At 36.4% G+C, this 14,019-nt stretch overlaps 1 protein-coding gene across 2 annotated transcripts; it reads left to right on the plus strand.

Moving 5' to 3' along the window:
- The first annotated feature begins 5,497 nt into the window (after nt 1-5,497).
- On the plus strand, nt 5,498-13,936 carry LOC116265669 (uncharacterized protein At1g51745-like). Of its 2 annotated transcripts, none has more exons than XM_031646452.2 (3): nt 5,498-6,296; nt 9,589-10,610; nt 12,342-13,936. In XM_031646452.2, exons 1-3 carry the CDS (start codon nt 6,115-6,117, stop codon nt 13,442-13,444), a joined length of 2,307 nt encoding a protein of 768 aa, XP_031502312.1. In that variant the 5' UTR covers nt 5,498-6,114; the 3' UTR covers nt 13,445-13,936. The 2 variants fall into 2 exon arrangements, with proteins under 2 accessions (XP_031502312.1, XP_031502313.1); XM_031646453.2 differs by lacking the exon at nt 5,498-6,296 and adding an exon at nt 8,089-8,199.
- Nucleotides 13,937-14,019: the final 83 nt, after the last annotated feature.

A 14,019-nucleotide genomic window follows, 5' to 3' on the forward strand; every position in this document is an offset into this window, starting at 1 on the left:
CGCCGCTCCATTTAACGGCTTGCTCTGGGCTCCGTCCATCGAAATTTTGGTGTTGGCCTCATAAACTCGGTAGCCTCAATAACGTTTTTTTTTTCATATTTATTTTATTAGTTTATATATATATAATACTTTATTATGATTAATTATATTTATATATTATTTTATATTAAAAAATATTTTTTAAAATTAATCAGATTAAGCTCGAGCTCGGGTTTGAATAATCAAGTCGAGCCCAAGCTCGAATTTCTGTGTGGTTCAATTTATATGTGAAGTACATAGCATATTTTAAAAATAAATCATCCTCAAAAGAGAGAGGATGGAGCTAGAAATCTCTTTTATAGAAGGTCAAATAGTATTTTCACAATTTGTATAGATGCAAACAAATAATTTTTATAATTTTTACATAAACCAACTTAAGCTTTTTCAAAAATATAAGCATAATTTTTTTTTTTTAATGTGATGGAGGGGAGGGCAGCCCTCCTTCCCTCTACAGTGATAAGAGAGACATACTTGTGTAAAGTCATATGTCAACGTTGGAAAATGCTTAGAAATTATAGCATTTTGTACACTTAAATTGTGCGACAAGTTAAACTTGACTCGTTTAACATTTCGAGTATACTTCGAGCTTGACTCGTTTATAAGCAAGTCGAGCTCGAGCCAACTTTAGCGAGTTCGAGTCACGCTCGACTCGTTGTGCATCCCAATCTATGGGGGTCTAAATTTAAAGGGAAACGAAAGGAATGGATTGTTAATATGGTCATTCGCACCTGAAAATTTCATTCCACTCAAAGTTCCAGTCGCTCCTCCTATGAGCTTGCACTTAACTTGCTGGTCCTAGGAAATATTTAGCATGATGCTAGAGAAGGAATGAAAGGAAACAATAGTACATGAACCAATTTATAATATTGTACCTTACAAAATAGGAACCATAAGGACTAAGGGGGAATAGAGAACAGGAAGGTAAGAGAGAATGAGCACGAAAAGTATGAGATACAAAAGAAATTTGGATGGGTTTATGGGCAGAGGGGAGGGGATAGGTTAGGGATGTCAACAAATCGGATTTGGATGGGATATACTCTTAAATTATATCATTTTTTCGGATATTCACATATTCATATTCGAGTTTAGAATCAAATACAAAAAAAGAAAAGCCATATTCGAATCCGAATCTGAAATCTTATTTTATAATATGGATCCGAATCTGAATTTTGAATCAGATTCTACCAATTGTCAAAATATAATAGCATTAGATATAAGAAATTTGTCTAGAAATAAATTCAATCTGAATCCGATCAAGTATCTATGTATATTTGAAAACGAATCCGATCCGATTTCTTAATCGGATATTAAATTTTTTTCTATATCTGATTTTTAAAAATTTATTCACAAATTTCAAAAATTTAAGTTTAAAGTATATAAAAATTTGAAAACTTTCATTTTAGCTCTTGTAATGAGAAATTCTTAGGTCTGCTCCTACTTCGTTGAAGGGATTGATCATCGTCTCCCGAGACATTATGAGGAAAAGAAGGACTGCCAACTTGAGCAATAAGGCTTTTAATTCAAGGGGTGGGCATTCATCATCGATGCTCAAAATAATCATTCTCTTTGTCTATAAGAAACATCGCTTTATTTCCTCTACTGAGGATTTTATGACCTTGAGATTAAACCTATATACACAATTGCATAGCAGGGATTGTATTATCATGCTTTGATTCAAGTTGTCAATTAAAAATGTTGCTTTGATTGTATTAAAGTTACAAAACTACTTGGATATAGCTTCATGGGGAGTAGCATAGCTAGTTGGTCTCATTGTTGCTTTGACGACATGTCTTTCAGTTTGATTCTCGTGGTCGCTACTATTTAAAATTTTAAATAGTGGCATGCACGACACTCTCTTTCAGTTTGATTCTCGTGATCGCTACTATTTAAAACTTTAAATAGTGGCATGCACGACACTCGAGTTAAAAGGCGCATCGTAAAACCACAAAAGTCTCGAAGCGGCTCTGAATCATTGCAGGAGGTGACTTAGCCTCTCATGAACCACCCAACAAAGTTCGACCTAGGGTCCAACCACATGCAGTGTGCATGCTAGAACTCGAGTTGGTATCCTGAAGGCACCCAACTCGAGTTCATATGTTATGATCCCCTATCGCTAGAAGTCCAACCTTTGAGAAACGTGTTTTTCTTTAATTTATGATACATGGAAAAATAATTATCACATAATAACTTTTATTTTGAGACTAGGAAATGATAGCCTTGAAGTAGTGTTGTATAACGGGTCGAGCCAACTCAAGCTCGAGTTGAACTCGGTCGGTTAAGCTTGAGCTGGAGCTGGAGCTTAACTGTAAACTTGAGCTTATAAATGAGTTGAGTTCAAATTACATAAACTCGGCTCGCTTAAACTTGAGTAAACTCGTTTAATTTAGGTTATCTTTTTTTTTTTCGTGTAATTTCTAAACTTGAAACCAAGAAAAGAGATCAAGCTAAGTGGAGAGTTGGTAAACAAGGTTAAACAAGTTGACTTTATACTGCTTGAACCGAGCAATATATGAGTCAAGTTGACTCTGCTTGTGTACAGTCCTACCCCATAAGTGTTACGGCTCTTAACAATGTGTTGAAATGTCAAATGACCAAGATGTCCTTATTATTATTACCTCCAACAAGGGCAAAAGTGAAAATGGATGGAAACAAAGTTCCCCCCTCTTATGAGCATGTAAACACCTCATGTAAAGAAGCATTCAAATGTAAAAATATCTTACTTGAGCATATTTTTCATTTGTGACAACCAAAATTAAAATATCAATTTATCTAAAGTTTTCTTTTGGGCATAAGGTTGGTCCAACCACTCATATCATTGTTCTTATACTTATAGGAAATTAAAATGTGGTACAAAGCTTTTACATCCAAAAAAGTAGCCATTATTTCATGCGTCACTTACATAATTTGGCAGGAAAAAAAGAGTATCTGAAAAATAAATTCTTGGGCTTTCAATTTTTTTGTTTGTTTCCTCGTGTTTTTCCGCACCTTGTCAAAGCTTCATTTAATAAATGTTTTCTTGTCATTTTTTGGATTGTACAACTCGTCGTCGAGCATATAGTCCAACCGTACTAAGTCAAAAATATTTTTTAATATATTTTTATCCAAACACAATTTTTTTTAACTTATAATTAGCATAGTTACTAGTTAGAACCTTTCTACGTTATTTTTGCTGACAATTTTAATGAAAAGTCCGGCTACCAACTTTTTGTTAATTAAAGAGTTGGGCCTTCTGTTTGTGAATTTTCTTATGCTCAAGTCTATCTTATGACATATCCATTCCTTCATCGTAGTCATTGATAAATCTATTTCTCTTTTCATTTGGGCATATGAAATGAGTTATTAAATTTGCATTTACGGTTAATTTTAAAAATATTGAAAAACAAGTGTTGTTGTTGCCACTATTTGTAGAAATAAGCTAACAAAGTTGCATTTACAAGTAATTTTAAAAATATTGAAGAACAGTATACCATGATGGTTCCAAGATTTTGGTTTGCTTTGGTGGACTTATAGTACATGTTTCAACTCGCGTATTGCGTTTGCCACTATTTGTAGTTCAATAGTAACCATGTAATTCAAACCTTAGATTTCTTGAGTGTGATTCGTCTTGTTGCCCGGTTGTATTATACTTCATAAAACAAAATATTTCGGGTGAGTGGGAGAAAACCCCACTGCTCGGGTGTGAAGCCATAGCTGCATCAAGACCTAGTTAAACTTACAATTGCAGTTGTTCCTTTTACAATGCAAAAGAATAACACTTACGAGAAACAAGGCTTTCACCAGTTTGTCAATTCGACCAATTATATTATATCATTTAGAGCCTTTGATACAAAATATTGCAATGTAATTGAAAAAGAAGATGAGCCAAATAAATTTCAGTGGTTAAACATGGTTAAAATCAGTCACAAATAACATTTCATGAGGTGTTTCTTGGGTATAATACGACGAACTTGAGAAAATCAAGAAAAATACAATAATTTTTTAATTTTTTTAAAAAAGTAAAAATGAAGACAAAATAAAATAAGTAAAAAACTAATAACAAACATCACAAGATAAGTAGATTTGCAACAAATAAAAAAATAGAACATGAAAAAAAGAAAAACTGTTTGGAATTAAAAAACTGAAAAAATGAAAAAAACGCAAAAAAACACGTTAAAAACGTGTATTTTTGTTTTTAACATTTAAAAAAAAAGCACGTTTTTAAAAATTTTTAAACAGTCATTTAACTTATCACATTTTTTTGTTTAAAAAAAAACGTGTTTTTGTGACTATGATTAAAATAACAAAGGCAAAAAGGCATGGTTTGTTGATGTGCCTTATTTTTAACCTATGGTCATTGTATTGCCTCTTTATTGATGTGACCAAATGGACGATGCGGGTTTATCACATGCTTTACGTTTTCTATTCTACCTCAATATCAACTCGTTTAATGCATTGGTACGGATACAAATTAAATATATGTATAATGTTTTTGTTAGGAAAAATATCACACATTACTTATAAGGTAAGGCAGCAGACGACACTCACAAAAAATGCTTTTTTTGTGAAAATCATGTTTTGTTAAAAATTAGAGAGTGCTTAAGTGACATTCTAATTTAATTAGGGTGACATCAAAACATCAAACACTAGTTTTTTTTATAAACACTAGTTTTTTTAATGGAGCAAAAAAAACCTTGCCTCCCCTTTTTATTACTCATCAAAAACTAGGTTTTGAGTGCGTCATCAAAACACTTCCTTAATGAGTTTTTGAAACCTGATTTGCCTGGTTAGATATAGTAGCGTAGCTACATGTGTGGGCAGTTGCCCACGCCAGCAACAAATTTTTTATTTATTTTTACGTAGATTTCTTACAATTGTTTACTTATTTATGTATGTTGTGTCTCTTCAAAAATGAGAATTTATATAACAGTGTTTCATAACAAAAAATTTGTGACTTATTTATGTATGTTGTGTCTCTTCAAAAATGAGAATTTATATAACAAAAAATTTATGACTGGTTATATACCCCAATAAAGTTTTCTATGAAAATACATACTGATTTTTAGACATAATGAAACTTTAACTTGGAATAAGTTTGGCTTTATGATCAAATTGAAATACCAAAAGTACATATTTTTTGAGTGAGCGAACCAAAATGAAGTTCTCTATGAAAATACACATTGTCTTTTACACATAATCAAACTTTAATTTGGACTAAGTTTGGTTTTATGATCAAATTGCATTATTTGCATACCGGTATGTCTTGGCTTTCTTTTTTTTGCAATAGAGTCCAGAATATATTACTTTTGACCTCATGTTCTTAGAAATAATTGAATTCGACCCGTGGGTCCTTTCGGGATTAGACTTTCGGCTTTGATTACCGTTTAGATCACGTTTGTTTCTCTTTCCTCTTTGTCCGTCTCGGGAAGAGGGGGGACAAAAAGGGTGACTGGTGGAGAGGGGAGCGCGTAAAATTACCGCGGTGAAAAGGGGGTTTTGCCCTAATTTTGCCCTAATTGGCTTTCCTCTGAAACAGTAATCTTCAGAACCCAAGCCCCAATTTCTTTTGAAGTCTTTAATCCTAACCCTAGGGTTGTCCTTCAACCATTGGTTAAGAGAAAACGTAAGCAGTGGATCCCTCCTCCTCCTTCTCTCCCACCATTTTCACTCTGCAGATGTCGTCCCTCTGCAACGCTGCACATACCTGAAGCTGCCCACAAGGTGGGGAGCAAGAAATGAGGTTGGAGGGGGGAAAAGAGAGAGAGGGGAGAGATTGGAGGGAAAGAGCTTACATCTCGTCGGCAAGATGTTGGGTGTTCGGGAAACAGTCAATCTATTATGAGGGGATCACGGAATTTTAAGATTCGAATGGTTTTTTCAGGATTTCCGGGCCACCCTTGTGAAGGAAACGACTCTATTTGTTGGATTCTGAAGCAGTACTTGTTGCTCGAGAAGTGGGTTTCTTCACCACTATGTGTTATTTCCATGGGTTTGATGGAGGCTGAGGAAATGGGTGGTGATTGATCAGATCTGCGCATGTGAGTATTATTTTGGAGGCCTAGCTTTTTTTTCTTGGGGTTTGTTGGATTCACTGGAAGGATGGGAATTCCGGAGGGCGAGGCGGTGGATTGTGGCGTGGGCACCATAGTTTGGGTGAGGAGAAGAAATGGGTCGTGGTGGCCTGGAAGGATCCTGGGACAGGACGAGCTCTCGGCGACGCATTTGATGTCACCGAGGTCGGGGACTCCGGTTAAGCTTCTTGGGAGAGAAGATGCGAGCGTGTAATCTCTCTTACTCTCTCTAGCATTCTCTTTGAGTAGCTGAATTTGATCTTATTTAGTTGTGTGTTTTACTAACCTCTGTCCAAATGCGTTTCGGTGGTTGCGCTCTCTCTCTCTCTCTCTCTGTGGTTCAGTTCAGGCAGTTGGTACATCGTTTATGCTTTGTACTTTTTGGCGGAATTGTTATCTTGAACTTGTGTTGATTGGACGCCAAAAATGGGTTTAGATGCTCATTCGTCCTACCGATTCACCAACATCTTTCCGTAACTTTTGATTTTTTCACTTGATTATCCATGTAACTAGAATCTAAGTTTATATGAAAGATGGCTTTTTTTGGTTATGGTATGTCGGTACCAATTTGTTGTCTTTAGATCAGCAGTGGTGGACTACTGGCACCCTACGGTCGTGCCTTTGAAGGTTTTGCTATCCTGTGGTTTTGCTTATCTTCCATGATGAAGTATTGTGTTGGTTGGGATAGGTCATGTTAGAACAATTAGTTCAAAATTGCCCATAAAATTAAGGATTGTTACAATGCTGACACAATAAATTGGTATCCATTTGGAAGTGTCTTTGAAGCAGTTCAAGGTTCATGTAGCACCATTTTGACGCTTCTGCCACAGCTCTAATATGGCGAACTTGAAAGTCAAACACAACTACATGGTTGTAGGACTAGTATACCTATTGTACGTATATTCAGTTAATCAAGTTCATCATTATTTCAGGGCCGCCAGTACTAATTCTCTTTTGAGAACTGCAATGAGTATATAAGTTAAATCTGCTTGACTTGGTTTATCGTCAGACTGATTCCAACACCACATAGTCCAGTATGCTTTTTCATTAACTGATATTCATGTGGCTTTAATTTTTTTCCTCTGGGGGAAGCCAGACACATTAAAATAATTCCCAAATTGTCTTGGTGAACAGCCATCTCTATCCAACCTTTTGTACAGCATCTATGTTCTTATTAGGGTATGTGGAGCGTTTTCCTATTGATGCACCGGTTATAAACCACATCTTTCATTGTTCAAAGTCTGACGAGGAAATGAAGGTTTGTTTTGCAAGAGTTACTGAGTTAGGTCTTTCATAGCTGCATCTTTTCTCGTTATGAGTCCTAAATATTAGATTTGAAAAAACTAAAACTTTATCCTGTTCTCTCTCTATCTCTTTGTTTAAAATTGCTCTAGGTTAGCTAACTTGCCACTTTGGATTAAAAAAAGGACTTGTTTTTAAGCCTTCAGTTTTCATTTAATTTGTCTTTAAGAGGTTCTGTGTTTGGAAGTTTCTGTTTTCTGAAAACGGCCCGGGCTTGGGAGTTTTCTAGTTGCCTACAGTCAGAATTTTTTGTCCTAGATTTTTTTTTTTTCGCTACTAGCTTTCTGGTGTTCAACTACAAGTTTCCATGTCAAATTTTTTGAATGCAAAATATTCATGAACTCATTTTATACTGATCCATATAATTTCCTTTTTTATATGTTTTGGTTGTTATTGCCCATGACATTGTTTAACTGTACATGTTTGATTATCATGAAAACAACTACTTGAAGTTAAAAGAAGTTTTTAGCTGATCTTGTAATGAGCAAGATCTGGGCGAGTGTTTGCATGTTTTTGTGGTGGAACTTTACTGCTTCCATCATGTTAAGCAATATCTGGTCAAGTGGAGCCTTAGATGGTGGTTCAATTTTGTTTTATATCTTTGGTGTTTACATACTTCAAGTTTCTATCCTGGAAAAATAAGTCCATGTGAATTTGAGAGCCTTCTCATTACTAGACTAACTCAGTGGCAATTCTGGAATTTCCATGAAATAGGTGTGGATGCCTGGTTGGGATTCGATATTCTAGTGGCTATTTCTAGTGTTTCTGGAGCTTTTCTTTGGCCAGTTGGATGCTGAACGTTATGGATGAGGTAGTTTAACATATTTTGCCACGTTAACACTAAAAAGCAGGAATCCGAACCTATACTGTACTTTTCTAATATTGTGTGTATATGAGTAATTTCTGACATTTAGGAAATAAATTGAATTAATCGTCTGTATGAGTAATTTCTCTACTAAATATATTTAATTGATATTTTGTGTTGCTTTATGTTTAAGTTGAGGATTGGGTTTTCTGTCAGGTAGCATGTGTGCCCCACTCTTGGAGTTTATTTTGGATACAAGCACTACTGATATTTGTGGTTTCTTGGTGCCTAAAGATGTAAATATCTTTTAAAAAAATTGTAATGCAATAGGTGCCAGGCTGGGGATGTAATATTTTCAAAAGGTGCAACAATCATGGAAACGGATCATATTCTTAAATAGATAGTAGCTGTTTCAGGATTTCAGCAATTGTATTGTAAAAGGTCTATATTTCTTACTGTAGGCTATTTTCCTTCAGAAAAGGAAAATATAACTTTCAAATTTTCTATACATCATAAGATGTTATGATGCCAATGAGTCCATCTTATGTTCTTCAAGGAACTGCCTTGAAGGGGATAATGAACTAGTGCAACTGCACGTTCTGGTTGAGATGGATAAGAGCTGGTTATGATTGGTGAGGATCCTCTAACATATCATTCGATATTAAGGAGAATATCCTTAAATGTTTCTTGGGGTATTTCTCTGTTAGGGGTTATACCTGTAAAAATTGGCAGTATGAGCTTGGGAAGTTATCACAGGAAACATCCTTGTAGGCAACCAAGGGAGCTATAAGTTAATAACTGTATTGATCAATTCATGATGTGCTTTCAGAAGTAGGGGAATATTCTGTTAAGATAAAGCCTCTACCTACGAGGAAGAATCCAGCGCTGTTTGGTGGCAGCTGTTTGACCTACTCGTGGTTTGATGTTTTACAAGGGAAGTGTGTCTGTTGGTTTTGAAACCAGTGGCATGAATAGATGTTTCTTTTGCATGTGAAATCAAACTGGTTGCTATTTCACAAACGTGTGGAAAGGCTTTGACTGGATGCAAGTTTTCTGATTTTCTCAGCTATTGGGATCTCTGAGGAATTATGGTTCTGTTTCTAGGCAAATGTTGCTTTTCAGTTTCAGAAACTTCTCTTGTTTTGTATGATAAAGCATGGTGACAAGATGGTAGCTGAAGTGGAAATGAGAAAGCATGTTGCAGAGGATAGTGTAAAGCTGCTATTTGTGTCAGAGATGTTGCATGCCTTTTTTGAATTGTTACTGTTGATTTGATGCTATCGCAGTTTTGAATACAGTGTTGACATGCTGTGGAGAACAATTGCAATAAAGTTTGTTCTTTTGATATTAAGTTACTGTCTTAAATGTTTAACGTGCACATATTTTTTTTTTCAGGGACTGGTACAATCTTGAGAAATCCAAGCGTGTAAAGGCATTTCGATGTGGTGAATTTGATGACTGCATTAGAAAGGCTGAATCTTCACAGGGCCTTCCTCCAAAGAAAAGAGAAAAATATGCCCGTCGAGAAGATGCTATCCTTCATGCTCTTGAGCTTGAAAAGCTGCAACTTGAGCGGAGGCCACAGAAATATCCTGGTGTCTCTATGTCCGAGAAGAGGATTTCCATGAAAAAGGACTTGGAGCACTCTTTCTCTCTTAGGGAAGAGGATTGTAGAGTTACAGCTAGATATATGAATATAAAGTCACAATCCCTTTCTAGAAAGGTGGGGACTTCTCTTAACAATGAATACAGATCTCCTTTAGCCACACACAAGCTTAAACAGGCAAACCAATTGCACTGGGAAGATGATAATGCTGAAACCATGCCTCGTATGAGAGGCCTTCAAGACTTTGGCCTTAAGATTGCGCCATCAAAGAGAGCAAATTCTACATTTGCAGCATATGACGGTAACAGAAAAGCTTCTCTATCTCAAAATTTCATTCATTCTATATCCCCCACTATTCGTGGTGCTGGAATTGCAAATCAGATAAGCAGCAAGAGAAGTCCTCTTACCACAAAAAAGAAGCGTTCACTTGGTGGCTTGAGCGAAGAATCTCTTGTTAAAAGACGTGACAGGCGACGTACTCTTGTCCAGGTATTGCAAAGTAGTGCAAAACTACCAGCCAGTCAATCGTCATTATCTGATGTTGTGAGTCTGCCTATTTTGAGGCCAGAAGAAGCAGCAGAGATGAGTGCTTTGGCCTCCTCAGCAGGTGGAAAAATCCCATCATATACTAGTATGGACAGCAAATCATATTTTCCAGATCAAACACAGGCATCAGATCCACAGTTTGGCATGGATAAATCTCTTATCTATCCCAGTTCATTAACAGAGGACGGGTTGATGGATGATGGAGAATCAGATTCTTGTGAACGAGAGGATGATGGCATTGAGGAGGATCCTGCAGTTCTGTCAGGTTTGGTTCACTAATTTTTGCGTTAATTATTTGTCCAAGCTCCTTGCTATGTTGCATGCTTAATATTTACCTTTTATTCCAGATGGTTTATATCTGCCAAAGCCTTCAATATTTATTATTGTGTTACGTGCTGTGCAATATATTGTGGACTTTGAACTGTTTATCAACATAATGTATCTGGACATTTGCCAAGAATAGCAAGCTAATTTGAAAATGATTTGAAATAATCATATGTGATATTTCTTTGTCTGTTTTACTTACTATAATTTGATGTGCTCTTGCACCCGCACCAAACCAACAAAAGAGGAAAAAATTATTTATATATATATATATATATATATATATATAGAGAGAGAGAGAGAGAGAGAGAGTTGATTAATGAGACAAGCAGAAAGAGCATTAGACCTGATTTTGTTCATGTAGACTTAAAAATCAGTTTTTTTGGTTTTTTTTCTTAAGAAGTTAAGTGGATTATTAAAGAAAAAAGATTGACTCCTTAAAAGTAGCCTCTTGTCTGAAAGAGTTGTTATCCATGTTTTGTACATAATATAGATTTAAGATGAATGCCTGCAATAACAGCTGACAAGTACAAGTGTACACTAGTTGCTTTGGGATCCACATTTGAAGCTTCAGTTAATAGTTTTTTAAAGCCACCACCTTCATGTAGTGCACACGTGTTCTTATCTTAATGGTGCAGTTTGTGTAGGTCTACCTTGCCCTGCGATAGGAGAAGCAAGTTTTTCATCTCAACTGATGAAACCAAGTGACAGTAACCAGGGTACTGAAACTGGATATTTTTTTTAATTAATAAGATGTTTAGTGAATTGAACATAGAACATGTTAGAACTACATGCAACCACAATAACTTGTGATTACTTCCATGTATTCAAATGACGTTTTGAACGATGAATAATCTGGCAAGAGACAGTTAGATTGTTGGAAATTGGAATACTATCGTTGGTATTATCACTGAAGAAGCTCAGGTGTTTTGGGGCATCCAATCGTGGTTAGGGGCTGTTTTACCTTTAAGGAACCTGGGATGATTAATCATCACTTGTTATCTTCTGATATCAACTTCAACATTTTAGATGCATTTATGTCTAAATATAACAGACCTAGTTGAGAGTTTATATTGATTGCTACCACGAGGGATTTGGAATCATCGACCAACTGTAAATGGTTATGCATCATGAAGATATGTTTATTAATTGGTGTGTGTTAAGTAACTTATAGAAATAAGATATTTCTTGGAACAATGAAAGTCAAATTGAAGGTTTAACTAAAGCGAAGTAACTCTGAGGTTCTAGAAACCTAAACTAGAAATTTAATTGTTGGGTTTGGTAAACCAAAGATAAATAGATCCAGTATCATTGTGAGTTTTTTATATAAATAGAATGTGCTTATGTTAGCGGTGATTAGTGCATTAGCGAATTTAGTCCTAAAATTTGTGAGGGTATTCTGTTTTTCAGATTTATTTGAACTTCCTAGCTCCCTATTTGTGATTTTGACATGTACAGGCATGACTGCCTCTTTTTTTTTTCTAGTCATTCTTCTATTTTCTCCAAGGATTCGGTTGTGACTTATTGATGTAATTTTGTCACTACACGTTTAGGTTGATTTATCCAATGGTTGCAGCTAGCTCATCTATCATTCTCTTATCAATATTATTTCTTTCTGTTATCATGTCTTGTTATCTTAACTATATTTCTTATGACCTTTATCGCTGAACAGATACCTCTCAAGTGCTACCTGTTCCTGGATCCAGAAACCATGGCAGATATGTTGGATATGGTTCCTCTGCTTTTCGAGTTAGAGGTCATCCTGCAAAAATGAGTGCTGAGGATCTAGATGATTCAGGATATTCACGTTATGGATCTTCCTCACATCGTTTCGAGCAACATGCAGCCAATGGCGTGGATGGTGTGTCCAAATGGCAGCTAAAAGGAAAACGCAATACGCGTAATCTAGGCAAAAGGCATATGGATATAGCTGATGAAGATTTCTATGAAGCAGAGGAAAGTGTAATGAGTATGAATTCAAGACCTTGGATATCTCAGGAAGCTTTAGGGGGATACTGGGAAGAATCTGATGAGTGCTTTGATCCAAGACTTTATGCATCTGAGCTTGATCCAATGTATGGCAATGAATATGGTCAAGATGGTACCTTCGAATCCATGCTAGTCAATGTTGACCTTAAGGTCCAAGCTAGTTACCAAGGTGAGCATGTCCCCCTAGTTTCTTTGATGAGCAGACTGAATGGAAAGGCAATAATTGGGCATCCAGTGCAAGTAGAAATATTGGAGGATGGTTCTTCTGAGTTGCTTCTTGCTGATTCTGGTTTCCGTGATGATTCCAGTGAGAAAAATGAAAGCACACCAGTTCCACCTGTCTGGAGGACAGCAAGACGAACAGCAATGCAGCGGGTACCAAGGTCTCAGCCTTGTGCACAGGAGAATGAAGAGAGCTTGATACAATGCTCACCTGTTGAGTGCCAACCTCCAGTAAAAAAGCTGAACTCTGGAAGCACTAGTCACAAGAGTGGGTCAAGGAAAAGCTCGAAGCATGCTAGCCGCAGTAAGAGGTTGTCAAAGAAGCTTTTGAAAAAAGCCTCATTGTCTAACAAGAAAACTAGGACACTTTCTTCCTTTTCTTCTGAACAGAAAGCTGGTAAGAATGGAAAATTGGATGAGTCAGTAGGTCGAGTAACAACCATCCCCGTGAAAGCTGTTTTTGATAGGTTAAAAGATTCCTTCACCGTGCCTTCTGCTCATGCATCTGCTAAGAAGGATTTGACAACAGAACCTGATGGACAGAAAAGTATAGCAGATTCATAGTCTTTATCCTTCTAGATTCCTAGCCTGCAGGTTATGTGGCTGCTAGTATATGATGGAGGTCTATTCAGAGTGCAGTCAGTCTCCCACTTGGGGTGAAACAGATGCATAACTCCCACGCCGTCCTGTCTAGGCAAACTTTTGGTTGATTAACCACTTTGGAGGGGAATTCTTCCATGTCTTAAGCATAATTGCTCGTGTATTTCTGTTGTGGCTTAGGAAGAGTATCAGTAATTTAATCCATTTGCATAAGCCTGAAGGTGGAGTCTCCTGCCATGGCAGGTCGGTCTCTGCATTTGTTAGCTACAAAACCTTTCTGTATAGTACTCGATGAACATTGAGGGAGGGTCCAAGATCAATTTTTTACGTGGATTGTGGACTAACTGTCTCCTTGTAAATTACTTCAAACTTTTTTAGCATGTTGATCTAATCTAATTGTGCTTCCAGTGCTGAGTGAGTTGGCAGGATTTTATCATGCCACATTGGGGGGAAAAAGGCTCCTGTATTTTGTTGGAAATGTCTGCAATATTTCCAACTTATCCTCATAGATATTTGATTTAACAGTATTGCGACATGCA

The sequence above is a fragment of the Nymphaea colorata genome, chromosome 12 (genome assembly GCF_008831285.2).
Source record: "Nymphaea colorata isolate Beijing-Zhang1983 chromosome 12, ASM883128v2, whole genome shotgun sequence".
Taxonomy (NCBI): domain Eukaryota; kingdom Viridiplantae; phylum Streptophyta; class Magnoliopsida; order Nymphaeales; family Nymphaeaceae; genus Nymphaea; species Nymphaea colorata.

Excerpts from the sequence above, each read along its gene's own strand:
- LOC116265669 (XM_031646452.2), top strand. The coding sequence starts at position 6,115 with ATGGGAATTCCGGAGGGCGAGGCGGTGGATTGTGGCGTGGGCACCATA. Across the intron at positions 6,297-9,588 it reads GGGAGAGAAGATGCGAGCGT|GGACTGGTACAATCTTGAGA; the intron begins GTAATCTCTCTT and ends TTTTTTTTTCAG. Across the intron at positions 10,611-12,341 it reads GGATCCTGCAGTTCTGTCAG|ATACCTCTCAAGTGCTACCT; the intron begins GTTTGGTTCACT and ends ATCGCTGAACAG.